Source organism: Oryzias latipes, chromosome 23, assembly GCF_002234675.1.
Source record: "Oryzias latipes chromosome 23, ASM223467v1".
Taxonomy (NCBI): domain Eukaryota; kingdom Metazoa; phylum Chordata; class Actinopteri; order Beloniformes; family Adrianichthyidae; genus Oryzias; species Oryzias latipes.
The window spans coordinates 11,622,480-11,650,460 of NC_019881.2; the positions used below are offsets into that span (position 1 = coordinate 11,622,480).

At 44.9% G+C, this 27,981-nt stretch overlaps 2 protein-coding genes across 3 annotated transcripts in view; both read left to right on the top strand.

Annotated features, from left to right (window-relative positions):
• The window catches only part of arhgef39 (Rho guanine nucleotide exchange factor 39), a 41,270-nt gene extending 25,783 nt beyond the window's left edge, over nt 1–15,487 (top strand). Inside the window, exons 7-12 of the mRNA XM_004082996.4 lie at nt 2,921–3,049; nt 7,176–7,405; nt 12,229–12,317; nt 13,748–13,835; nt 14,612–14,706; nt 14,981–15,487. Of these exons, the coding sequence (XP_004083044.1) occupies nt 2,921–3,049; nt 7,176–7,405; nt 12,229–12,317; nt 13,748–13,835; nt 14,612–14,706; nt 14,981–15,017 (668 nt within the window). The 3' untranslated portion in view covers nt 15,018–15,487. The remainder of the gene's footprint in view (nt 1–2,920; nt 3,050–7,175; nt 7,406–12,228; nt 12,318–13,747; nt 13,836–14,611; nt 14,707–14,980) is intronic.
• Nucleotides 15,488–17,612: 2,125 nt separating this feature from the next.
• LOC101162646 (interleukin-17 receptor A) lies at nt 17,613–27,760 on the top strand. 2 transcript variants are annotated; one of them, XM_023952495.1, is made up of 11 exons: nt 17,613–17,880; nt 18,549–18,579; nt 19,763–19,909; nt 20,012–20,133; nt 22,262–22,388; nt 22,804–22,851; nt 22,925–23,067; nt 24,445–24,519; nt 24,821–24,893; nt 25,814–25,918; nt 25,985–27,760. In XM_023952495.1, exons 1-11 carry the CDS (start codon nt 17,791–17,793, stop codon nt 27,247–27,249), a joined length of 2,226 nt encoding a protein of 741 aa, XP_023808263.1. In that variant the 5' UTR covers nt 17,613–17,790; the 3' UTR covers nt 27,250–27,760. The 2 variants fall into 2 exon arrangements, with proteins under 2 accessions (XP_023808263.1, XP_023808262.1); XM_023952494.1 differs by having other exon boundaries at nt 17,614–17,880; nt 25,811–25,918.
• Nucleotides 27,761–27,981: the final 221 nt, after the last annotated feature.

The window sequence follows — 27,981 nt, forward strand, 5'->3', positions numbered from 1 at the left end:
ATTTTTATGGATTTGTGGGCGCCTCACTTGCCCAATGATCTGGCTGATATTATTCATGGGGGTTCAGCTTCACAGGAAGGGCATGACCCTTGTGCAACAGTTTGATTAGTGTGCCATTTGCCCCACTCTCATCCTTCTTTACCACACCCCTAACTAGACTATTTCTATGTTTTTGTATAGATGTAAGGAAACTGTGTAGACTTTTCCATTGTTGTTCAAACATTGTTAGACTTTTCTAATCTTGTCTGAGCTCTAGTGAGGCCCAGCTCGGAATGGCTTTTTATGAAGTCAGTATCTCTAGATCTTTTAAATCTATTTTGATCAAATCTCCCTTGAATCTCTGGTGGCCGTGGTGCAGAGGCAAAGTGGTGGACCTCTGATCGGAGTATCTCTGGTTCGGTTCGGCCTTGGTTGTCCAAGTGTCCCTGGGCAAGACACTGACTCCCACATAGCTCCTGGTGGTTTGCCAGCAGAGCCACCATCAGTGTGTGGGGGAATGGAAAGAAGGTAGAATAGCGCTTTATAAGTGTATGCCATTTACCATTTAATGAAGTGCTGTTAAGGAGTTGATCTGAATTCACTTTTAACTACAGTGCTGTGCTCATGTGTGTCGTCTTGCAGTAGGACAGTCTGAATGTCAAAAACAGAAACAGAAAGACAAAGCTGGACTATAATTGGTCCTACGGGAGATTGACAGAGCAAAGAGCGCAACAAAGAGCCCATATCCTCTGGAGGTGAACCCACAAGGGGGGGTAGAAAGACCACCTTTTCACAAAAAAGGCCGGAGTTGCAACAGATATAGAATTATGAAGAGAAGTGAAAATGAATGGGGGTAGTAGTTACCAAAAAAAAAATACATTCTAGGAAAAAGGATAGGAATTTTATCTCCATTAATTGTGTTTGTTCTGAGCCGATTACATCAATCCCATTTCAGGGGGCCTGGCTGCAGACAAGATGGCGCCCAGACATCAGTAGCTAGAAGTGGAAATTCCACAAGTTTTCACAATTGTGGCACCTTTTATTAAACCTTTATCTTATAAAACGGTTACTATTATGATCTCCAGTACAAAAAAGTTTTAGTGTGGAAGATGAGCTTAAAATGGGGGAAAAAAGCGGTACTCATTTTATTTCTTTAAAAATTGTTATTAACAAAAGTGCCACGTTTTCTAAAACTGTTAACCCTTTTAAGCTCCGGTGTTTACATTCCTTCAACCACCAGAACCTTTCACCCCTTAACATGATAAAAGTGAGTCAGTTTTATTCTGACTGGAGAAAAGTGGCTTTGCGCCAGTATGCATTACTTTATGTTAGTAATGTGTTGTGTGTTAGTGAAAAGCTGCTTTAAATTCGCTTCGTAAATCTGTTTTTCTCTGTGAATCCACTGACTCGTGTTGATGGAGAAAAGGCGGATTTCTTCTGGTCCGTTTGCAGCACGCCTACGTTGCACAGACACAAAAAAATAAAAGCTTCATAAATCAGTCGGATATTTACTTCGCCTTCATCCTGTCTGCGTTCCACGTGTGTCCCTCCGTACCGCAATACACGCTTTTCTATTTCCAGTCCAATTACCCGTCATTTTGCGGCAAAAAGCCGGTTAACGTGAAACAGGTGTGGGCTTCAAAATAAAAACTTCTGCTGTACTTTCAAAATAAACTTTATAAGACTTAATTTCTTATTTATACTGACGTGAACACCACGGATAACAAGACGATGAAATAGCCTCATATATGACACAAAACTTATATTTTACAAGGACTCAGGAAAGGGCATGAGGTTTGTTTATTTAAGTATTGGATGAGCAAACAGCGGTACAAACTACTTTACACGGGGGTTACAGGACAAACCATTCCTCCAGGATCCAGGGGGGAGGGGGACGGACCGGAGACCCAATGGAGTCGATGTAAACTATCAGACCATTGTGGCCACAGACAGACACCCCCAACGTTAAAAGAACTTTGTAAGACGGAAGACATCCTTTGAAATGAAAATATCATTTATTTTAAGAGTATTTTCATGTCAAAGTTGCCACTGCATTTAAACTCCTTACTAAAATCAAACCATAAACAGTGACACGTGTTTGTGTGGCTGTGCATGTCTCATAATCATAATCTGCAGGTCTGCTCACCTGCAGCCTTCATCCTCTTCACCTTCTCATAATCTAGACTGACGTCCGTCTTTGAAAGGATCTGAATATCACTGAGCTGCAGCTGTTGGTTTGCATGATGAAGCAAACTCTTGTGTTTTGTCTCTGATTCTCCTCTCAGTTCTGCAACAGTTTAGCGCACTAGTATATGCTCTGCATTGCAGCCAGTAAAACGGTCTGATTAAAGGAGCTTTATTTAATGATGTCATGTTTTAGCAGCATCGTTTCTGGTCTGCTCTGCTTCAGTTTGGTTGGACTAGTGCATTCAAGCGTGAAAAAGAAAAAACGAATGACCTTTAAGCTCACCAAGTCTTTTATGAAGTACCATTTTACTCTGGATCATAAAATCTTTTCTTAATGAAAGGAAAAAAAAATCATATCCCATCAAAGATAATGAAAGGACAGATGAGTGAAAGTTTCAATTCCTGCATTTGCAGTACAGCCTAAGGGATCGCCTTTCATTGTCAGGCTAAAGTTTAGCATTGTTTTAAAAGTAAATTGTACAGTTCCATCTTAATGGCAGCACTCTGAAAACCCTTCGCTCCTATGAATTGTTTAAGTATTACAAGTGTTCTCACTTAGACGGCTTATAGTTTTAGTTTCACCAGCTTCCATTTTAGAAAAACTCTGGCTGATTACAGATGTACCCGAAAATCCTCAGGCTAATGTCATCTAGGATGCCAAATCACATATTTGCTGACAAATTAAGTTAGAAGGTTAAAGTGTGTCATGTTGCAGATATGAGCGATTGTCTAAACTTAATTGCATTTGTTGCAGAGGCCTTTCATGAAGTCAGTAAGGTGTTCCAGCGCATTGAGGACAATACAAGGCGCCATGAGAACCACCTGCAGCTCTGTCGAGTGCAAAAGCTGCTTAAAGGGAAGAAAACCAAAATCCTGACTGCAGGTAAGATTGTTTCACCTTTTCTTTATACAGGTAGGCTCCACGGAAAGTGAACAGTTTTTATATCACAATGACATCCTGTTTACAGCCACAGATTCAAATATCCACTGAAGCTTTTCGCCTTAGTCGCATGTTTAAAGGGGCTGTAGAAAGCAGGGACTGCATCTTAAAGGGAGAGGTGGTGGGTTTCGTAGTTCCCTTGAGGCTCGTACAGCCACCTTAAGCAACATCATAAAAATTGAACACACAATTATCGTGTGTGTCGTAGTTGTATCGTGAAGTATTCGTAAGGCTAATGGAAGTTGCATGGATTCATGACGTACAGGTGATGCACCACCCTCTTGTTGTTAGAAAGGTGTGTGAACTGGCCTACACTGCCATATGCACGGAATATCTAAGTGCCATAGGATGTCCACACAAACTACACTCCGACTGTGTAATTTAGTCACTTCTAGCAGTCTAAATGCAATTCAAGCATCAACTTTCCATTGGGTCCATCTATTCGTACATGCGGCAAATTCCCTGCTTGACGCTTGTCCAAAAATGTGTTCACAAACTTGATGCCCTGGACGCATGTGGGAGGAGCTTCTGCCAAGTGTTTTTAGCCTGATCGCTAGTTGGAGTGGTGTCTGTATGTATCTCATTTACAATGCCTGGAAGACAAAGATGAAGCTGAGAGATCAGGTTGATTTATTATAAGAAGTTCTACAAAAGCATCAATAATCACGCCTCCACGTCTGAGTTCATGACATCATTCAGAGATTCTCTGAGTACGGTGAACTTCATCATCTACTGCAGGAGCTGCATCTGAATGACGGACGCTTTTAGCGGTACTTCTGTCTATCTGTGACCTAGTTTGACAACTTGCTGTCTCGCAGTAGTCCGAGGAGGGAAAGATAGGAATAAAATTAGACGAACTTTTTATTATTGTCTTGATGCAAAAAAATCATGACGTTTAGGAGAAGAACGATCAGATTCTCCCCCCCGGTTGGGTTTGGACTCCTCCCACTGATTCTGCTATTGAACACGTCATGGGCCAAAGATTGATTGCTTGACGCAACTTGTCTTCTTCGCTAAAGTTCATACTTTTGAACTCTGGAGGCGCCACGCTGCAAGACTCAAATTGCAATGCTGCCAGTCCAGCGCAAATATAAGACTTACTACATTAGTCCAACATGGTTGGACCAGACATGGTACGAGGATTTGAACCCAACCCTCAACCCAACCCAGATTTGTGTCATTTACCTTAAGGCCATCAGTGATACTGCTTTTATCTGTTAGAGGGCATCTAGTTTGATTAATCTTCACACACAGAACCAAAGACTAAAGCAGACCAAACCACCTGGAAAGATCAGGCAGTTCCAAAAACTGCCCATTTGAGGGCGCTATTGTCCAAAAGCAGGAGGAAGACAAGTGGTGAGTCCTGGTACTCGTCAAACTAAGAAACATCTGCAACTCCTGGCTGTTTTTCCCTTCCCATGACAAATCCATCTGCATTCATACTTTAGTGTACCATACCATAGTTTAGTTGCAGATGAGCAAACGTTTGAGCTCAAGAGAGCCAGAGTTCTCTTGGTTAGTCCAAACCAGAGTTCAGGTGAGCCATCAGAAGAAACCAGACCTGGATCAGACCAGGACCAAACCTGCCAGAGTGGATGAACACCTAAACTAATTTAGTAAATCTGTAAGTTTAGTAGTAATGAGAATTACTAGATTTAGCTAACGTTAAAAAGCTCATATATGTGAACAACCCCCCCTGTTTTTTTCCTCTTTCCTTCATTTTTCTCTTCTGTTGTGCCCCCCCCACTCTCTCTTGTGAAGAGGTGGCTCTTTTCTTCCTGACACTCCCCCTCCTGGTGTTTGTCTCCAGAGAATCTGGCCTCATTGTTGTGCTCCTCGCCCTGCCAGCTTCCCCCAGGACCAATTAGAGTCCAGCTTCGTCTCTCAGACCAAAAGATAAAAAGGAGGGAAAAGTGTGTTTGTGACGGGGGTCTGTGTGTTAGATATGCAGGCGTGTTTAAAGTGTGCTTGTGTGGAGGTGTTTGTGCTGGCTAAGAGGGACCCATGAATAGCTGCTCATCTCTCTAATGTCGGCGTGCAAAGTTTCAAAAGCTTTCTCTCATCCTCGTTCTCAAGCCTTCGTCCGACTGCAGGCAGCCTTTTTAGCCAATAAAGCTCCGGTCCCACCAGGCAGACTTCAGAGCGGCTGCAGCGGCTCCACACGCCTCGACCCCACGCCGACCCATTCTCCTTCCTCCCCACTGTCACTGCCTCTAATGTGGGCAAAAGAAAAGCTCTGCCTTTTAACACCAGAGAAGCATCGGGGCCTCTCAGACATATTAAGTAGCTCTGCGGGACAGAAGGGAGTCGTACAGCCTCAGTCAATTGGACATGCGTACAGCACAGGTTGTTTCTGCGGGGGGTGGGGGCATCAGTGTGCATGTCACGTTAAGCAGAACTCAACACAAAGTGTGAGATATGAAATTTGTCATTTTACTGTTTTGTTTAATTAAAGGTTGGGACAATCATAAAGGATTTTTGCTAAATCAATTAAGTGCACATTTCTGATTGGCAGAGCATTGAAATGATGAAACAGAAGAGTTTGGTGTCGGGTACAACTTCTACCAGCTGCATTATGGAAACGAAGTTTCTGCTTTAATTGGCCCGATCTTTTGGGAATTTTTTAAAATTTTAGTTTTAGTTTTAGTTTTTGGGTTAGAATTCTAACAATATTGTTAAATACAGAAATTAGTTGACTCTAAATCTGAAGCGGATCAGCTGATTTCTCTCTCCCCGCCCCCGGTAGATTATGCTTAGACTCTCATTTTTTCTCCAGGAAGTTCGTTCTGTATCTGTGATGTCATAAATACATCATTTCATTGTGTTAAATACTTAACACAATAAAATGAAGAGTACTTTAGCTATTGGCTCAGAGGGAGGAACAATTGAGTGACACGTGAGTGATGAATCAGCCACCTGCATACATGGAGATGAGGTACATCTTCCTCACTAAAATTGCATCAAAGCTTCACATAGTTTGTAATGTAGTCTGTCATGCAGTGGGGGGTTTCAGAGCAGTCCTGTAGAACCGAGCAGCTACATTCTTGACCTCTAAACCTACGCCTCCTAGTGGTAACAGACAAACAACAAACCCAACTGTCATTGGATCATGTCGCGTCGTCTAATGCATTTAACACAGTTTAGCTTTAACTGTAAGTCAGGTGGTCACGTGCCTCGTCCATTTTCCTTTGTTCTCTGAAGAGGACGTCATCATTATTTGTGCTTGACGATACGATTCATAATTAATTTTGGTTCATTTTGAACGATTCACTGACCTACAATGGATCCAGGACATCTTTAGCCAAACATTCATGGCGTAAATGGCGTATACTTATAAAGCGCTTTTCTACCTACAAGGCCCAAAACCCTTTACAGTCACAGTCCCATTCACCCAGTCACACACACATTCACACACTGGTGGCGGCTCCGCTGCCAAACACAGGCGTCCGCCTACCAACAGAGGCAAGGTGGGGTTCAGTGTCTTGCCCAAGGACACTTCAATTCATGGGCCTGCAAGGCGGGAATCGAACCTTACAATCGTGGGTCGACCGCCCTTCTGATGCACCTTGGTCTCTCTGAGTCATCCAGTGTGACTCAGAGAGAATTACCTGGTACTGAACAGTGCAGCTGAAGTTTTCCAGATTTCTTCCAGATAATCAAGTTTGTGTACAAACTAACAAGTAATCAAGAATGAATGTCAATATGACAGTGAAGAAAGTTGCTGATGAAGTGCTTGATTGGTTCTGGGTTCAGAACCGCAGGCCCAGCCTACGTTTACAGCCATGGTCTAAAAAACCTGAATGTAAAAGAAAACTTCTATACTTTCTTTTGCTAGAAGATCAAAATGATGTTACCTTAGTTTCACAAGTGACTGAGAATGTTTGGGAACATTTTGCAGTTTCAAAATCTATTCAGACTAAATTTACAGTTGCATAACTCTGCCTGGCTCTTTCCTGTTTTTAACATGCAGCTTATATTTTAAGTCCGTCATGACGCCTCAAAAGCTCTCGGCAAACCTTCAGCTCAAGCACAAGAGCTGAACGTCTCCTTTTAATGTCCCCTTTCACAGGGAGGTGGTACATCCGTGAGGGCTGGCTGAACAAGGTTCCCCAAAAAGGTGACGAGGCCAAGCCCAGGATGTTTTTCCTCTTCTCTGACATGCTCCTGCAGGCCAAGCGCTGCAGCCCCCTGGATCTTACCAACGGAGAGAAATTTGCTGGCCAGCATGCTTACCCCCTACAGGACTGCAGCGTTGAAAAGGTCTTTGGACACACCAGGAGCAAAGGAGGCCTGCTCAGCGTAAGTCATCCGCCTGACGTTGTACAAAACAGTCCGATCCTAATTGTGGGTTATACTTTTACCACATTTTCTCTTTGGTTTTCCACCCAGAAATAAATGAAGAGCTTGCAGGCGCCCAGAGCAGAGAAGTCCTCTAGATCTAAAAGTGTTTTGAATGTTTTCCACTATGGTCTGACTTCAGAGCACAACGTTGTTTTGCAGTTTGGTTTATGTCGTTGTTTTAAAAGCAGATGGTCATAGTGCAGAGACTGGCGCGATCACAGCAGCTCTCCGAACCGCATTTGTTCTGCACCTTTGCAGAACAAGTTTTTCTGTACTTGGCTGCTTTGTTCTTGCCATAAAACAACTTATAACAGACTATTCAGTTGGACTATCAGCTGTGTATCCATCTGACTTCTGCGCAACACAACTGATGGTCCCAACCGCATTTATAAGGCAAGATATCCCACTTATTAAACCTGACAGGGCACACCTGTGAAGTGAAAAACATTTCAGGTGACTACCTCTAGAAGCTCATCAAGAGAATGCCAAGAGTGTGCAAAGCAGTAATCAAATCAAAAGGTGGCTACTATGAAGAACCTACAATATGACATATTTTCAGTTGTTTCAGGGGTGCGTCAGCTTACAGCTGGGTAGTGTTAAGGGTCTCGTCCAAGGACCCCCACTGGGTGATATTAATTGCTATGGTAATTGACCCCATTACCAACCGAGCTACCCAGCCGCTGTTCCTCTCCCTGTAGGGGCTAAAATCAACGCCCACCAGCTAAAGTCACAGCATTCTGAGGTCAAAGTTAGCAAAACAAACGTCATCCATCATTCATTTTCTGAACTCACTTAATCCCTTTCAGGGTCACGGGCTGCTGGAGCCTATCCCAGCTACTTTTAGGTGAAGGCAGGGTGCACCCTGAACAGGTTGTCAATCTGTCACACAACCACTCACACACACTTAAAAACACTTCAGGTACGTCGCTTTTTGGACTGCGGGCGGAAACCAGAGAAAACCCCAACATGCACGGGGAGAAGGAGCAAACTCCACACAGAAAGAACCCAGCCGGGATTTGAATAGGGCTTTCAGGCCGAGAGCGCTAACCACCGCACCGCTGTGAAGCCCACAAAAAGGTCATGTTTGATTTTAAGGTCGAATAAGTAATAGTTTTGTTTAAAGCTGGAATAAATCTCCAGGAAATTACTGCAAGTACCTACTGTGTGTGCGCGTGTGCACGCCTGCGTGTGCGCGTGTGCACGCGTGCGTGTGCACGTGCGCATGCTTTTGAGAGAGTCCTCCAGTTGCTGGATCAGATTAAGTTGCAAATGCGTCTCTTCCAGGCCTGCAGTAAATGCATCTTCCTCCAGCCTGTCGCCGCTCTCTGGGATCTCTCTACAGCTTATCTAATGGCAGAAATGGCATTTCATTAGCCTCTTCTCCCACAGAGGCCCGCATGCATACTCAATAGCATTACACATAATTTCTCATAACGACACATTATTGATCCCGGGCGTCTACCTGAGCCTCAGGAAAAAGGCTGTAAACACTTCAGGCCCCCCCTCCATGGAGGACCATGAAGAATTAAAGCCAAATTAAATTTGACAGCTGTAAATGCCACGGCAATCTATATGCAAAGTCTGAAAAAAGATCTTTTATTAAAATTTCTAGCTGGTTTTTCTTTTCTTTTACTCGCATATGTTGGCAAAGCAATGACCATTATTTATGCCCCCCCCTCCCAGCTTTCGCCTTTTCCTCTTCTGACTCTCAACCTTCCTCCTCTACCTTCTCCCTTTGCCTTCTTCATGCTAATATTCCCTCTCTGCTTGAATATTTTTCCACTTGGCTGACAGATTCTCTTTGATGTATAAATAATCAAGCTAAATTATGTGCAGCGATCAGGCTCTCTGCTCCGCCGTTCTTATTATACAAAGTAATTACCACCTAAGAGGGTCAGATTTCCTGACAAATCTCTAATTACCCCACTGCAATACAAGTGAAATTTATTTATGCTGGAAATAACGGCTGTCTGCCAAATGGAAAGTGCTTCATCTTATGAGTTACTCATTTTTGGCTCTACTCAATGAACCCTCTAATGAGACGACGCTGAATTTGAAATCTTCATCTTTAAGACAACCCCTCCCCAGCTTCTGTGTTTGATGAGTTTAATGTTCTTCTGTCCAAATGCATAAGAAGCAGTAGATGGACTGTATGAACCCCCCTACAAACACACACCTCCCTCCAACAATTTGGCAGAAATGCCCTCTTTCCTGTACCGTGAGGAAGAAATTGGACTCAAGAAAATCAACAAGATGGCAACTGTCCAAATTGAATTTTGTAGTCCCTGAATCAAGTCTTCTGGGGGGGGGGGTAGGTAACTTCTGGTCCTTCGCCAGACCCCTTTCTTGTTTCTATGGTGATGGACAGACTGACAGATGAGGTTAGACAGGAATCTGTCTGGATCATAATGTTTGCAGATGACAATGTGATCTATAGTGAGAGCAGGTGAAGGAATGTCTAGAGAGGTTCTGGAAAAAGAGGAATGAAGGTCATCTGCAATTAGATGGTGTTGCTAGAGATGAAGATGTTGAGGTGTTCTGTGGGAGTGACTAGGATGGAGAGGATCAGGATAAATCCATCAGAGGAACAGATCATGGTAGATGTTTGGGAGATAAATGCAGGGAAGGAGATGGAGATGGTTTTAGAGGAGAAACAGTGATGATGTTGGTGAAAGGGTGCCGAACTACCAAGAAAGAGGGCTAGAGGAAGACCAGAGAGGAAGTTCATGGATGTAGGAGAGCATGAGGGTGGATGGTGTGAATGAGGAGGATGCAGAGAGGATTGGATGCAGGAAGATGATTTGCTAGTGAATCCAAGTGTGTTCTGTGAAATAGCTGGACACTTTAGGAGCTCCATGTTGAAGCTTTGTTAGTTTTCTTGGCGCTCCTGAGCTGTCTTTTGTGGTTAGTTCTTTTGTCCTGCTGAACAAACGTCACACCTGTTCTGTGAACCAAACAACCAACAAAAGGTAGTTCTTAAGCAAACATGGCCTGATTGCTAACATGCTGTGTCATTTTTTTAAAATTCATTTTGCTTTTTCTTTATACATGGTTGTGATATTTTACATCAGTTTGACTTCTATCGATAAACATCTGTAAAAGCATCTGCAGTTTGCTCCTGAACAATCATGGTGTATTCTTGGTCTGGGGCGCCCTCTGCTGGCATTGTATTATCACTGCAGCCCATTCAAATGAATCATGGTTTGTGGGGGCTGCTTTGATTACTAAAAATTGCTGAAAATAAATAAAAATAGCTTAATGTAAATAAAAACACGCTGTTGGAAAAGTTCGTGGCGTAGAAAATACGCTGGGCGGGGCCTCAAGTCCCTGCCCTGCTCCATTCTGATGCATCCTCTTGTAGACAAATAGATCCACGAACGTCTTTGTTTTCCTCGTTTTAGCTGGAATCTGGATCTAAACTCTACGGCTGGATAGCTCTGATATTGCTCGCCATTTTGGTTGCACTGCTAATGTTAAGTTAGGGGTATGAGGGGCTGTAAGCTAGCATGAGAGCGTATAAACAGATGCATGTCAGGAAATAAGGGCAGTGTTACTCTGTGCAAATGGTCCCATCCACAACACAGAGGTGAAATCCTGCCCCTCCACAGTAACTATGTCCTAGTACACAGGTTTTTAGATTTTGGCTAAAAACGGCATTAAAAAGATTTATTGGAAGACCACTGGGAACACTTTTTAGGTAGAGCAAAAGATGATCAGAGTGGAATTTATATGAATCAACTACCAAGAGCTTTTAGGAACTTTTCAACTTTTTATATCCTTTAAAGCTGAAAACCACATTTGACTGCTTGAGTTGGAGGAAGGAGCAAAAGGATCTGTTTGGGTTCTAGTGAGCAGGTTGGAGCCACACTGCGTGCTGAGCTTTTCTTTACATGTTAAAAATGTTGCCGTGCTGGACTGGAGATCTCGAAAAATCCTAATCGCTAATATTCTGCGCGTGAACAGAGAAGATCCACTGCCTTCATCACAGTTGTAGGCAGCAGGATTACCATTGCAACAACACATCATCAGTAGGGTAAGACTAACTAAACCCAGCTCACGTTCCCTATTAGTGGGTGAACAATCCAACGCTTGGTGAATTCTGCTTCACAAAAAGCGACGTCGCTATGAACGCTTGGCCGCCACATGCCAGTTATCCCTCGGTGAATGCAGAGATTTAGTGTGAAGCACCTGGCTCAGGTATGCAAAATCTAAACACAATCACTGATGAATCACATTTCATGTCTTAAAGTGATCATAAACTCCTCCCACTGTTATGCTACATTGCATATTCGTTCATGGCGAATGCTGTAGTGGAAAGGAAAGGCGACAGCATCAATAGGCTCCGCCTTCATCACTATTAAACATGTTTTAAATATGCTTGATGACCTGCATAGGGTTGTTCTGTTTGGACCTTTTCTGAGGCGTGGACCGCCTTCCCGGCCCCTTCTTTTGCACTCTGTGATCATAGCAGCCGACTGTGACGGCAGACCAGCTGGTTGCTTTCTTGGTTGTTTGGTTTTTCTCTCCTTTGATCTCTTCCGGGTTCAGTTGTAATAGCTTTGTGTTAAGGTGGGGGAGGAGCCGTGTGGACTCCCATATTGGGGTTGACCCGGTCGGTCTGTTGTTTTTGACCTCCTCATTAAGTCTTTCTGAAGCACAGAAGAAACTTTCTGACCTGCAGGAACTTTGAGGTCATTTGAAAGTATTCTACTGGAGTTCCTTCCGATAATGTGACTTCAGCCTCCTGGTGAATGTTTGTAACACATGACGTCTTCCTCCAGTTAACCTTCCCCAAAGCCAAAGTTCTGTTGATGTCCAACAACCAGGAGGACCTGAATGACTGGCACCAGAACCTGAGCGCAGCCATCAGGTAACACACACACCTACACACACACCTACACACACACACTCACACATACACACACACACACCTTAGGGCTGTGGATCATTAGTTAGGTTTTGATTCGATACACAGATAAGACCAAAATTCTATCTATTTAATATATTGTGCCAGAATGGTTACTACATATTTGTGTTTTTACTGGATGTATGAAAATGAAGTGCCTTTAAAATGCATACCTTTATTTTTAAAACATGAGATCAGAATACACAAAAGATAATACAAAAAGAAAGGTTGAGAAAGAAATTAAATTCATCCCTTTAAACAACGTCCCTTGTTTTTCTGTCAGGTTCCTGCTTAACTTCAAACATAACAAAACAAACAAAAATATAACTGTAAACACAATTTTATCTTCATTTTCTTAATTCTGAGAGAGGCCTGTAATTTTAACAACATGAGGGGGGGGGCAAAAAATCCCATCGTCTCATTTTTTAAATATCTATTTGTAAATTATGGTGGATCAATAACAAAAGTACGACTCAATACTTTGTTGTATACACTTTCCTGGCAATGACAGCAGTCAAATGTTTTCTGTAAGTCTTCACAAGGTTTTCACAAACTGTTGCTGGTATTTTGGCCCATTCCTCCATGCAGATCTCCTCTAGAGCAGGGATGTTTTTAAGTGGGAGAACTTCCACAATTAGTGGTTGACGAAATACTTTTTTGACCCATTGTATGTTCTCAAACCTGAGAAAATCTCCAAAAAACACACCAAAAACAAAGTTTCATTGGAGTGGGTCTTTAAGTGTTTGCAAAGTTTGAAAAATTAGTTAAAAAACATCAGTCTGAATGCGTAAAAGACCAGACGGAAGCAGTGAAAGAGCCCAAGAATCTGTGATCAAACACGGTAAATGTGAGACTAAACCCAAACAGCAAAGTGAGGCTCCTGGCTCCTGTTATAGGTGACCCTTTAGATTTCCTCAATAAAACTCCTGACAGGATCTTCCACCAAAGATCACATCATAGATTTACGTCAAGAAAAGGAATCCACCCAAACCTGCCCGCCCCCCCGCCCCCCCCCCCCCCCCACACACACACACATTCTAAAGCTTTATGCAGTGAAACTGTCCTCATATACCAAAAAAGTGCAGACTTTGGGTTTAAAAAGGGAAAAGCAACAGTTTTAAATATTCCGATTTGTTGTTTGCAGAGTTGTGGAAATTTTTTTCGTTTTGCAAACAAACTTATAGTCTAGTGTCAAGAACGTTTCAGATGTTTATCGTATTTCTCATTTGTAAAACCCTGAAGAGAGGAGTGTGGGTTGTTTTGGGGTTTTTTTTGTTTCCGAACTTTTCATCTCTTTAGTTCTCAATTTGTGCGTCAGCAGCAGGTTGCCATGGTTACCTGAATGTTGTGGTCTCAGAAGTGCTCAAAGAGGCTCGTTGGTGTGGTCGTCACAGGAAGTTGCAGCCCAAAGCGACCGTGATCCATCAGAGGGAGGACGGATGGGGGGGGCAGCCATGCAGCAGCGGCAGGAAGAGGCACATGGTGAGTGCTGCTCACGTGCACGGACGCGCACGTGCACAGCCAGCCACCTTTCCTGTGCTGCTGGTCCAAAGATCCTCCATGTTTGTGTGCTGATGCCAAAACCTTAAGGCCGAGTCTCACAGCCTCTGCGTACGGTTAACACGTATTACACGGATGGAAATTGGTGAATATAAGTAGAAAAAGTGAGAAAGTTGTGGTCTTCATGTGAAGTTTTCTCGAATGAATCACGTTAAAAACAGAATAGAACATGAACCATGTGTGATTGTTGTCCTGTTTAGATGCCATCATAAATTATTCATGCATCAACGTCATTTCAGCATGATTTGTGCGACATATACGCGATATTAAAGTCATACAGAGTTGGGACGTACATGAAAAGTCAGTTAGACACACGAAAAACGGTCGTGAAAAGACAAAAATTTGTGTATGAATCTACAAAAAAAAATCACAAACAATTGCATAAGAATTACGTAATAATTGTGTATAAACTACATAAAACACACGGAAACAGCACACACCAAAAATTTTGACCAGCTCAAAATGGAATTCACGTAAAATCCTGAAAGGCTCGATGGACATCAGTGCAGATCAACGAGGCAAGAAACACATGAATGACGAAAGAACGACTTTTTACTCGTGGAAAATGGACGTAGCGGCTGCGTGATTCCGCCTTTTTACATCTCTGTAAAACTCTGAGTGACGCCGTTAAAGAAATGTAGTTTCTGACGCATAAAAGGTTCCATATTCAACTATCTGAATGCCCCGCCCCCTTTCAGCCCCTCGCCGACGCCACTGAGCATGCTCCAACTGTCGCCGAGCAGGACTGCAGCGTGCCGAAGAGGATGAAAGAGTCTGATGAGGCAGGAGCGAGGTGGGAACGCTGGTCGTGGTTCGTTTTCTCCATCAGATCTTCCTGACAGAAATCTGTTCCTCTCCAACAATTTCTTCTAGTTTTGACACATCAGCAGGTCAGAATGTTTACAATGAGCCTAAAAGTGAAGGTAGATGAATGAATAACTGGTTCTTCTGTCAGCTCCTTCCCATAATCCTCTACCAGTACACGGACGTCAAACTGACTGAATACTATAGCACACTAAAGTTCTGTTTAGCCTGTGACCCTCGCCCATTTCCCTTTGTGTCAGCAGTGCAGAAAGCTCCGCCTCCAGCTGTGTGATCCTCTGATGGCTCCGTTCAGGTCGGGATCAGGAGGAGGTGGAGCTGCAGAGCTTCACCTCTGCAGCTAACCGAGGCTCACATGCAGCTTCTGCAGCTCCACTGAGGAAGACGATGGAGCAAACGAGAACCTGACCGTCTTTGACACTCGCTTTCTTCTTCGTGGTGGTTTCATGGCTTTAATGCGACCTTAAAGGGATTATGTAGTCCTGATAAGGACTCCTTTCTTATTAACCCAACTCCTTAAACTGCAGGAGAACTGATCCGTTCTTCCAGACGAAGCAGCAGGAATGTTCTTCATCATTTATGCTCACTTTATGGTCTTTAATGACCTTTATTTATCTTCACTTTGACACTTTCATCTTTACTCCTAAACATTATCGTATACTGTGGGTATGGTATGATCTTTTAGCTTTCTTGTGTTTTTTTATGATGTAAAATGGAAATTATAATTTCCCAATAAAAATGCTACAAACATTTTTTTTTCCCTATTATTTTATCATTAAAGTAATTTACCGTATTTTTGGAGCCTCTGTTTGTTTCCCAAACAGCCTTTTGCTGCTCTACTGATATTTTCTGATCTTTTTGAGTCCATTTTATTTAAAACAGTTTTGGGCTGTTCAGTTCCACGTTTTAACTGTTTGATGCGATCCTCCACCTCACTTGGGCGGCCGTGGTGCAGCGGTAGGGCGGTCGACCCATGATCAAAAATATTGAAGGTTCGATTCCTGCCTTGCACACCCATGTGTCGAAGTGTCCTTGGGCAAGACACTGAACCCCACCTTGCCTCTGGTGCGAGGTTGGAGCCAGTTTTTGGCAGCGGAACCGACATCAGTGTGTGAATGTGTGTGTGACTGTGTGAATGGGACTGTGACTGTAAAGCGCTTTGGGCTTTTGAAAGAGGGTAGAAAGCGCTATAGAAGTATTTACCATTTTACCAACTTGAAGTACCGTTGCAGTTCCTGAAAGGTCCACTGGGGGAAAAGGAGTCGTTTTCCAGTGGCTCGTGTTAAAAATGTAACATTTCTGGTAAAAAAAAGGAACACATTCAGTTTGGTTTGAAAAACATTTTTGATTTTTATCGCTGTTTAAGGTGAGTTCTTTTTTCTAATTAGTCGTTTGTATTTTATTAGAGCTCAAATTTTTTATGACTTTGAACACATGTTTCTGTTTAATTGGCAGATGGGTGGGCCCTCTATTTTAGTATTAGCATTTAAATATTTATATTTAATCAAATGAAAACTAGCCCTGGCTGCCAGAGTTCAAGAATTTCCTGACATATTTGGGAGAAACACATATGCCTACAACCTCAAACAGTCTCACTCCAAACTCCACTATAGACAAGACCATAGAGCTGTCTTAGGACACCAGAAACCAAATAGTTGACCTTCATCAAGCTGAGAAGACTAAATCTGCTATAGTTAAGCAGCTTGGTGTGAAGAAATCAAATGTGGGAGCAAATATTGGGAAATGAAAGACGTACAAGACCACAAATAATCTCCCTCCATCTGGGGCTACTCCCAGGATCTCACCCTGTGGGGTCAAAATAATCACAAGAACGGTGAGCAAAAGTCCCAGAACCCCATGGGGGACCTAGTAAATGACCTGCAGAGAGCTGGGACCAAAGTAAAACATCAATAACACACTACACCACCAGGGACTCAAACTCTGCAGTGCCAGACTTGTCCCCCTACTAAAGCCAGTACATGTGCAGACCCGTCTAAAGTTTACTAGAGAGCATTTGGATGATCCAGAAGAGGATTGGGAGAATTTCCTATGGTCAGATGAAACCAAAATAGAACATTTTGGTAAGAACTCTACTTGTTGTTTGGAGAAGAAAGAATGCTGTTACATTCCAAAGAACACCAGACCCACTGTAAAGCACGGGGGTGGAAACATCATGCTTTGGGGCTGTTTTCCAGCAAAGGGACCAGGACAGGATGACTGATTTATATTAATAAAAGGATGGATGGACAGTCATATGGTCAGATTTTACATGTTCATGTGGCATTTGTTTCATGATGGAGGACATATTTTAAGAAAATTAAGGCTAAAGTTTTTCTTTAAAGTGGTACAGCTGAAACAGACGGAAAATGCTGTAGGTGTAATGTACACCTACAGCCTTCTAATGCCTCCACTTGCAAATAAATAGATCCATGAATGTCTTTGTTTTCCCTGTCTGAGCTGGAATCTGGACGGCGCTGATATTGCTCACCATTTTTGTTGCACTGCTATTGTTACCTGTGGGCTTTAAATGGGCTGTAAGCTAGTGGGAGAGAGCATAAATAAAGGGATCGTGGGAAATGAGGGAAGGTTTACTCTGCAACAATAGTTCTGCGCTCAACTCAGAGGGGAATTTTAATTTATCTAAAGAGTTCTAATAAATAAAAAGTTCAGAATTAGCCGGAGGCCCAGTCAGTGTAGACAGCGCCCGCGCACACACCTACACAGGTGAGGTCACGACTCTGAATGAGGAAGTGGGTTGCGGAAATCTTTCGTGGCGCTTTCATGTCACCGTGGAAAATCGGAAAAGTGAATATCCGCGCGCGGAGCTCCGCCTGCCAAGTTAAAATCGCGGCTCCGCGAATGGCCGCTGTCCTCGCGGAGCCATAAATTCCGGGGACACCTGAAGGCATCACTCGACAGGTTTTTCCAGTAAACTGCGCGAGGTTTTTTTTTTTTTTTAGCAGGAAGTTTCACATTCAACGCGCTCGAGACTTTTCCTGCTGCTTCAGACATGAGCGAGCGGGTCCTGGTTCTGGTTCTATGACCGCGAAGCGACATGAGGACTTTCCTAACCATCCTCGTGCTCGTGGCCCGCTTGTCAGCGGTCACGGTCTTGTCTGGACACAACCTCACGTGCCCGCGACAGGTGAGACGCGCGCGCTGTTTGTTTACCTGCTGTGTTGTTTGCCTTGAAAAAGAAAAACCTTTGTGTTCTGGATTCTTTGGAAGAAACTGTTGACCCAGAGTTTGAATGCGATCCAGTCTAATCTTACCCGGGATAATTCCTGTCGTTTCATCCTAAATCTGTAAAAATACATTTTAATTCGGAAAACGAAACCAACCGGAAACACAAAGATGAAAATGATCTGAACGGCCAGAAGAAAAAGTTTCTCAGAATTTCTAAAGAAATTGGGATTTTAAAAAAAGAGTTAGAGATTAAAGTTTTGATTATTTTAAAGAATAGACAAAACTGTTTATTTTGTCCCTAATAATCCCGACTCTATAGAAAAATGTCCCCTTATGGTAAATTATTGATCCATTCGATGAAATATTTCTTTCAATGATAAAGCTGAGTTAATATTTCCTCATGCATAATGTGGTAAAGTTCTGGTTACAGTTTAATGAAAGCTTCATGCCTGTAATTTAGTTAAAAAGGGACTCAAACCTCTGGCTGTGGTTCAGTGTTCACCGCCTGAAAACAGCAGAGCTTGGACGGATGGCATCGAGTCTGATTTTGGAGCAGATGGACTTCCTGTCTGCGTGAGACGCTGAACCTGCCGCCTCCTCATCTGACCTGGTTGTTTTGTGTTTCAGCTGCAGGACCTGAACTGCGCCATCAGCCTCAGTGAGTCACACTCCTCCTCACTCCTGCCAGAACACCGCACATCATTTCCTGCACTTCTGTTGACAACAAAGACAGAAATGAACAAAATGCACATTTATATCAGGAGCGGCATTGAATGGGGGCCTTGCCATCCCCCCCGTTTGACCGGCCCTCATTGGCAGCTGGTACACGCCCCCCCCCCCCCCCTTCTGCCACTGCCATCCTGGTCAGAGCTGCACATAAAAAAAAAAACACTTTTTTTTTCAAAACTGTGGCTTTTATGTTGTTTTTATCTCCATAGCAACCATTTAATTTTTTGCTAGTCCGGGGGTGACAAACGGGTCGCAGTAATTTTTAGAAGAATCGGCAAAAGGAAATTTCTGTGTCTCCATGGCAACCGAGGTTTTTTTGTTTTGTTAACCATGCCTACTTTCCTAATGTGTTCATATTATGTCATATTGTTTCGTACAGCTTGAGCCAACGATTCGCTGATGATATTTTCACAACATATCGTAGAAAATGTGCCAGTAACAGGGGGACGCCACTTTAGTGAGCTCGCCATGCTAACGGCGTTCAGAATGTACAAACTTTAAAACCAACATTACTTCTTAATTACTTTCCCAATGATGCTTGAGGAGTTAGGAGGCGATAGATTGAAAGAGGTTATATTTGTAGATGGTACTAAAGGTGGCTTAACAAAAAAAAAAATCAAGATGGTGGCCTCTTCCCGAGGTCAAAGGTCAACATTACTTTGGTTGTGATTGTAGACCTCAACTGGTGGAATGTGTGTGATATTTTGGAAGGATCCCTTGAATCAAAGTTTCTCATTCTTGGCCACAACATGATATAATAATTTCAAACCTTCCTTTGGATATCCCTGACATGAGTTTTTTTTTTGTTTTGTTGCTTTATTTTAATAAAAACATTTATTTATGTTACAACAATTACAAAACGGCAGGAAGGTGATTAACGTTCCAGTGACTCAATATGACCACGAGGCGTTCAGAAAACTTAAGCATCATTTCTGGAAAAGGACCCGTCTCTATGGAGACAGACAGATGAGTGAATGAATTGTGGGTAAGAGCTGGACAGAAGACTGTTGGGACTTTGTCTTGATGCTCTGATGACCTTCAGGGTTCAGAAACTGCAGGTCTGATCCCCTGTGTGTCTGTGTGTGTTTGTGTATTTGTGTGTGTACATGCAGGTAACTGCATGGACCCCGAATGGCTGAAGGTGAAGAATTACACACCCAGCGCTCCAGAGGAGCCGGATGTCCAGGTCATCACCATGACAGACGATGAAGGCCGGCGCCAGGCAGTCCTGCAGGCGCAGTGGGAGATAAAGGATGATGGTGAGTCAGTCTAGAGAGGATCAACACCCCCTTCTGTGTCACGGGTTTGATTCCTGATAGCTCTGTGGGGAAGAAGCAGCAGCTCATCATCTTCTTCTGCAGGCAGCATTTCTTACCTGGTCGCCACCGAGCTCCACCTTCTCACCATCTCCACCGGACGCAACGATTGTCTTCGATTTTCCTTTAAGGGCAAACTTCCCCAGAGGGACCCGTCAAATAAAAAGGTGAGGGTCACTAACTTTTAAAGGTTCAGAGATGTTTGACACCTTTCTGACAGTTAAGCCTCAGTCATACCAGGGGTTGACCCATATAGATGCTGCAGGTTTTTGGGTTGTCCGGGTCCACTATGACCTGTCGCTCACAGCATGCCTGTAGAAAAAAAAGTACACGAACATTTTTGCTCTGGGGATCGCCAAGCGGTCTACGATCTAGATATTTTGTATCAGACAGCCTGTCCTCACCTGTAAGGGGAGGTGGGACTACGGCAGGATCAGCATCTCACAAGACAACAGCTTCATTGTGGTCTCCAGTCTCCGTTTGAACTGTGAAAACTAACGCTACGTTCATACCTGGCTCAGAAACATGCATTCAAGCGACCACATCCAATCAAACGTCTACATAAACGCACGTTTCGGGCTTCCGTGTTCAAAACTCGCATTCATTCGTCACTACAGAAGTTTTAACGTCAGTTTGTGGGCTCTGTGGACAAAACCCGCAGCTATTGAACACGCTTTAAAAGTTAAACCAGTTCAACTTTGACCAATCAGGGACTTTGATTTGGTTGTTCTTCACCTTTAGGCATATCCCATCAGGGACCGCCACAGCGAGTCTGCTTTCACTATTTCCCACAGGTGGTTTGGCAGACATTTTTACACCAGATCCTCTTCCTGACAACTCTGTAGTATCCAGGCTGGGGACCGGCACAGGGGGACGCAGACCCGAACCCCTTTGTGGCCACATATAGAGTAACACGAAGGGTCTTGCCCTATAGAACCTGGTTTCCTGTCCTACAGCCAGCCAACAGAGACTTCCATCCGCTGAAGGGGACTTTGATTTGGTAGCTTCCTTTTTAATTTACGGAAGTGTCAAACGTTGGATAATTGATCATGAGGGAGAAATGCATTTTAGTGGTTTGTGCCTGACTAGAAGGCTTTCATGGATCGGAATAGACAGAAAAAGCCTGGAACAAGATTCACCAGATTTACGCCGCTTTGAGGTTCCACAATAAGCCTCTTCCAACTGTAGATAAATGTACGAGTATCAGGTGGGGACAACCCAGTATATGCTAAAGTGCTTTGTAGAACCCGCGACATGTGCCCAGTGGGAGCGCAGCACCAGAACTGCAGGGTTGACTGGATGCTTCAGCAACAAAGCCCCTCCTAAGACGTCAGAATAAGATCAAGCGGCTCATCTGAACCAAGAAACACTGGAGGGGGTGAAGGAATTATGGGCCAAAGACCCAAAACGGAACATCTTTGGTTCTTTCCACAAAGTCTTTGTCAATAAGGTTGAAAGGATGGCTCCAGAGTCTATGGAGACTGTAAAACACGGAGAAGATAGCGTGATGATAAGGGGATGTTTTGCTGGATTCAGGATGAGTGGCTTGTACCCTTATCCCGAGCGCAGTTCAGCTCACCGCTCCCCCAGGGGAGGGGTCAAATGCGAGGAAAGATTATCCCCATTTTGGGATGAATAAAGTATCAATTATTATTATTTAACCAGCACGACACGCTTTCGTGCACCCATTTGTTCAGGGGTTTATCCAACAACCAGACAAAGACCCTAAATAGAAATGCAGGCTCTGCCTGAGGAAAAGAGAGATGGAGACGTGGAGCGGCCAGGACAGACTCCAGAATATGTTTGGTTCTTTCCTAGATGTCAGTGATGAGCCAAACCAGCCACATGGGGGCGCTGAAAGTTTTTATCCAACTTGATCTGTTCCTGACTGAAGATGTCCAGAAAACTTCAGAACCTCCCAGTGATGTGAAGCAGGAAGCCTCCCGTTTAGAGGCCACGCCCCCACTAGTGTCTTCCTGTTTATTGGGACTTGGTGGGTCCCACTGCTAAACCAATCAAAACACAGCCCGCCCACTGCTAAGAGTGTTCATGGCCGAATAACCGCGGCTTTAAAGTTACCTGATAGTTTGAGAGGATGGAGCAATATGTGATCATTTAGTGAATAAATCAGCTGTACAGAGGAGGTCACACACTCAGCTGCTGTACTCTCTGAGCGTCTAGTTCTGTTTTAGGTCGGTGGTCGTCGGAAGCAGCAGGCTGCGCTGAAAAAGGGCGGGACCGGGGTGGAATCGGGTCCAGATTGGTGTCAGCTGATGGTCTGGTCTGTTCTTCCAGTGGTTGATCTCCTCAGACATGCTGGTTCTGCAGCCGGGTCAGGAGTACAAAGTCTCCGTCTTCAACATCCCCAAACCAGAGGAAGGTCACAGCTTCTACGACGTCAGCACCAGAGTGCAGGTTCCAGGTGAGCTTAGACTGAAAGACTAATGAGCAGAAGACAGGAATATGTAAGAATGAGGTAAATGTACAAAAACATACAGCGGTCCTCACGGAGCTCGTCAACAGCCCGACTACCTGCTGCCTTACGATTACTAACAATCTGATGGTGGCAGAAATCGGCCAATCAGCAGACGATCAGTCCATTTTCCGTCAATGATGACACTGCTGCCTTCCTGCCACCCGCCTGTCACCGGACAGCCACCAAACCACCTCCAAATGTGCCCGGGCAGCCACTGACCCATGTCGTGTAAAAATGCCACTACCACCTCCCGGTCGCTAATGCCGCCATGCGGCCACCTGCCGGATATGTGGAGAAACTCTCATTTCGGGTTTCGGGGTACGTGACCGTCGTCTAACCTGATGCTGCTCTGCTTCCTCAGACTGTAACGTCCCTGAAATGGAGAACACCCAGTACTGCATAGAGACAGGTGAGTCTTGTGTTCTGGTGAGCGTGCACACGCGCGTGCGCTGTGATTGGCTCACTCCGCCTCCTCTCTGCAGGGAGCCTGTGGCAGCCGAACATCAGCATGGCTCAGACCGCAGACGGCTCTCTGGCCGTCAGCTTCGCTGGCGACCCGCTCTGCCACAGCTACGACGTCTTTGTGAAATGTGGACAGCAGCTCCAAACCGTCACGGTTTCTGAGGTGAGTGGCGTCATGGAACTGCTGGATGTCACTCCCTGATGTGCTTGAATGTGACCAAAGACTTTATATGTGTCCTCCTGCACATCTTTTTCTCAGAAAGTAGGTAGAACATGTCTTCATTTCTCCAAAGAAATCGTCCCAGAGAAACTTTGAATTTCTTTTTTTCTCCAGTTTTGAAGACTTTTGAAGCTGGCTAACGTCTGACATGGTTTCTGAAATGAAGATTCCTGTGCAGTTCAGAGAGTTTCTCTCAGCAGTCCGAACATAAACACTTTCATTAACGTCCTTTGAGGTTTCCACTGTCAGAAAGTCACGGACGGCTCTTTGAGTCGGACGGTTTCTTCTGCAAAGTCCATTCGTTCCTGATAATGGACATTATCCCGCTTATACCATGGTCAATGCAGAAAGGAAGACATAATCAATAAAGTTTTTTTCATGTTTAAAACAAGCAGACTGTGATATGCAGAGTGGCGTGTTGTCATGGTAAACGAGCCTGCAGGAAAGTGGTTTGTAAGCTAAACGTCACGTAAAGTGATCCAAAGCGTCAGTTCCGAGAGAAAGAAAGTTCACCTTTTTATCACATTGTTTTTTGTCCAGATGATGAAGAAAAAGTTTGTTTCCAGGAAACAAAGTCCACAAGTAGATGAAATGTTTGCACTGGTTCCACCGCCGCGCCTAACCTCTTTTCTCCGGCGCACCAGCACCAAGGTTCCGTGCTCCCACCTTTTCCACCTGACTGCATTTAACTCTGCAGTTTTCCCTCGGTCACTTTCTTTATCCATCGCTGTCAACATCAGCGATAAGGACTTGAAAAAGATACTTAAAGTCCTCAAAACACAAGTTTACAAAAAAGATAAATGTTAAAAATGCTTCACTGTAGTTTATTACATTATTATTTTTTACAGAGCATATTCACTTCATAGGTTTGTCTGTTGACAGCAGCAGATCTGGATGTGTACATGTACATGTACATGCAGAGATAATGCCGAGCAGCCGGACTGGAGCCGGCGCTCTACACTGCTTATGGGTAAATTAGTGCTCATCTAGCGGCACGTTACCAATTTAAGAGGAAGTAAAAATACTAAACAAACAGCCCAAAGGCAAACCTGCATCGACAAAAACTCACTTAAATCATCAAAGGCCCAAAACGTCAAAGAAAAAAAACCTTCTCCTGCTCTCATTTGGTCGAAGCAGCGGCACAGTCTGCCTGCAGCGGCAGATGATGTCATCACCACCGTAACTGACATGTGCTTAAATTCAAAGGAAACTTATTAACATCATTAACTGAGTCTTTTCTTTTCTACTCTTTTCTTTTCTTTTTTCATTTTCACAGAGCCTTCGTATCAGAAACCTGAAACTCTTGTTTTTTTTTCCCAGGGAGGCCAGAAGATCCTGAATGCAACCTTCATGCTCTCCAAGTGGCCGAGGTCCTGCTGCCAGTTTGATGTCGAGGTTTGTTTCCCAGTCATCTACGCATTCATGGGGGGGGGGGGGGGGGGGTCGTCTGGGATGGTGGGTGCACTAAGATTCCGTTTGCTGAATGCAGATGAGCAGCAGCATTCAGGTATTCAGCAGAATGTGGTCATTAGAGCAGACGGCCACTAGGTGTCTCTGTGGAGACAACTTCTTTTTGAAGCTGGAAATGGTTTCATCGGTTTCTGAGCTTCATAAAGCTTCACTGCCCCCCTACAGAGGACGAAGACCCAGACGTGGTTTTGTGGCCTGAACCCTTCGTCTGATTGTTTCTCTACAGATCAAACCCCTTTTCCCGCTCTGCCAAAGCGACTGTCCCAGAAGAAGACGAACTGGAGATCTTTGTGGAGCGGGTACGAAGCTCCGCTTTCTGACACCGTCACTGACCTCCAGACATCCTCAGAGACGTCTTTGAGGGAAAACTGGTTTGCTTTGGACCGCGTTCTGATGCTGAATCTGGTTCTTTACATGAAAACTGATCCAACTGTGGTCCCCAGCCCCGAGCCGCAGACCAGTACCCCTCTGTCCGTCACCTGGTACTGGGCTGCAGGCAAAGAATGACAGAATCCATACAGTTTTTCTTTTCTTTTTTGGGATTCAAAAGAACGTTTTGTTCTGGAACCTACAGGATTCTGTCCACCACCTCATGTCAGGGCGCGCTCGCCTCCTCATTGGTCCTAAATCCATCCGCCACTTCCTTAAAGCGGCTGCTCTAGTCACTAAATTAAAAGCCCAAAGCTAATAAAAAAAATCAAGTTTCTTTGGGCAGAGAAGAGATAGAGAAGACATAAATCTGGGCTTCACATAGATCCATATTCCCAAATAAAAAAAACGGAATCTGAAGAAAGTAAAAAGAGCGTTGCTTCAAGAAAAATGCTAATTTTCTGTCGTGCAAGAAAAATCATCTTAAAGTTCATCTTAGAAATGATTTCTTAAAACAGGAATTTTATGATAAAACCATCTTCTTACCCTAGTGACAGATTTTTTTGGGCTTATTTTAAATATTTTTGACTTTTTAGGAGGCCTGTTTTTGCAGTGGGTGTAAAACAAAAGACCACGAGAGGAAGCAGGGATCTCCTCCTGAAGGAGCTGAGCACATAAAGCTGAGATCCAGAAGATTTCTGAACATTTTTCTGGGATTTAACCGCAGATCTTTCAAACTAAGCAGGAAACCAAAAGAACAGCAGAGATTCTTCCATCTTCATCCTGAAGAGTCTGAACTTTCCCAGCTCCTGACCTCACGCCTTTGTTTCTCCCGTGTTTCTTCTAGTAGTTCCCACGCAGAAACCGGACACGCCGTACCCGTTTGCCGTGGTGGCGGGGAGCCTCTCGTGCGTCGTGCTGGCAGCTGCCGGCTGGTTTCTCTGCAGAAGGAAAGGTATTCTGTCCGCCCCCTCCCCGCCTCTGTGCCCGTTTGTCCTCCTCATGGCGGTTTGTGTTTCAGGGAAAGCGTTTCCTCCGGAGCCGCCCCGGGATCCAGAAAAGGAGCGTCTGGAGCCGCTGCTGCATCCTCCGAAAGTCCTGGTCATCTACTCCCAGGACCACCGCCTGTACCGGGACGTGGTCCTGAAGCTGTGTGCCTTCCTCCAAGCCAAGTGTGGCACCAAGGTTGTGGTGGACCTGCTGGACTCCAGCTCGGTCAGCATGGTGGGTCGAGTGCGCTGGCTGGAGTGGCAGCGGCAGCAGCTGAGAAACCCGTCCGACAAGATCCTGGTGCTGTGCTCTCCTGGGGTCCAGGCCAAGTGGAGGGCCATGTGCGGTCTGGGCCGCGTGACCCTGAGGGAGGACGTCCTCTCCCCCACCGACGACATGCTCATCCCCTTCCTGAACCTCTTCCTGTCCGACATGCACCAGGCAGGGATGCTGGGAAAGTACCTGGTGGCGTACTTCGAGGACATCAGCAGCGCGGAGGACGTGCCCTCCGTCTTCAACATCGCGGCCAAATACAGTCTGATGAAGCACTTTGAGGAGCTCTTCTTCAGACTCCTGGACATGGAGAAGTACCAGCCGGATCGGATCAACCACATCCTGGGAATTGGGGAGGAGGAGTACTCCAGCAGCCCCTCGGGGAGGGCCCTGAAGGAGGCCATCCAGGTCTTCAAGGCCTTCCAGCAGGAGAACCCGGACTGGTTTGAGAAGGAGTGCGTGGAGAGTGAGGAGGACGTCACGCTTGAGGTCCAGCAGGTCGAGGAGCAGATCCCCGCCGTTCTGGAGTGTGTTCCCGCCATCAGAGACGGGCCTCCGGTCTACGCCTGTGACGTGAGCGTCACTGAAGCCTGCAGCAGCGTTCTGCTTCTCTCTCCTGAGCTCAGGCCGCCGCTGCAGCCTCAGCATATGGTTGAACTCCTTCCAGCGGTGCTTCATCATCCTCAGCACCTGGCCAGCCAGGTCCCGCTGCCCCCACACCCCACCACTCCACAGCTCTACATCCACGAGCCGGTTCTGGACTTCCAGTCCCCCTCAGGAGGAACCTGGCTCTCTCTGGAGGAACGGATCCTAACTCAGAGCCCCGCTGAGGATGATGAAGATGCCTCTGCTCCGTCTGTACAGGCATTCCCAGAGGCTCTGCATTTCCCTTCCGTTCCTGACGGATGCTCCATTCCTGAGGAAGTGGATGAGGAGCAGGAGGATCAGCTGGAGCCCAACAGAAAGGGGCCCAGGAGCGGGTCCGACCAAGGCTACATCTCCAACAGCTTGACTGCGTCGTGAGAGGAGCTGGCAGCTTCCGCTGCAAGGGAGGTGCTGCAGCAGAACCGGTGCAGCAGAACCGGTGCTGCAGCAGAACCGGTGCAGCAGAACCCCGACACCCTGAGGAGAACCCAGTGAGTGTGGAGCTCCAGCAGGAGCGCGGCACGCCGGTGGCAGCTCCTGCTGGAGTTCTATGCTGAATTGATGAAGATCTGCCTCCAGAACCAGAGGTCACTGAAAGACCTGGACCCTCAAATGGAGCAGTCCGGAGGGGGTTCTTTATGGAACCTGCTGGTGATTGACAGATTTCAGACTCACTTGGTCTCAGATGTTGGATCCTGATCACTTATTTTATTCCTATTTTGATCATTTCTGTATATTTCCAGCTTATGATAAGCGATAAATACTCTTGTTGGAAGTCAAACGCAGCGGAAAACGTCAGCGGTTTGATCAGGAGGCGCACAAAAACAGTTTGGTGAAGTTAGAAAGATGTTCACAGATTTGGAATTTTAATAAATGTTTCACACTGACACCAAGGGTTTCTTTGGGTTTGTCTTAACAGAAAAAATCTCTTTGGTTTCTTTGTATTGAGCGTTGCTCTCTGTGCTGTGAGGTCGTGTCACACAGAAGCAGCCTACATGTTGTACATGTTCCATGTATGTAATTCTTTTTTTTGTGATCCATGCGTGACATACATGATTCATAAGTCCTTCCTCAATGCTGCAGATGTCCGTCTAGGGTTTCAGCCAACGG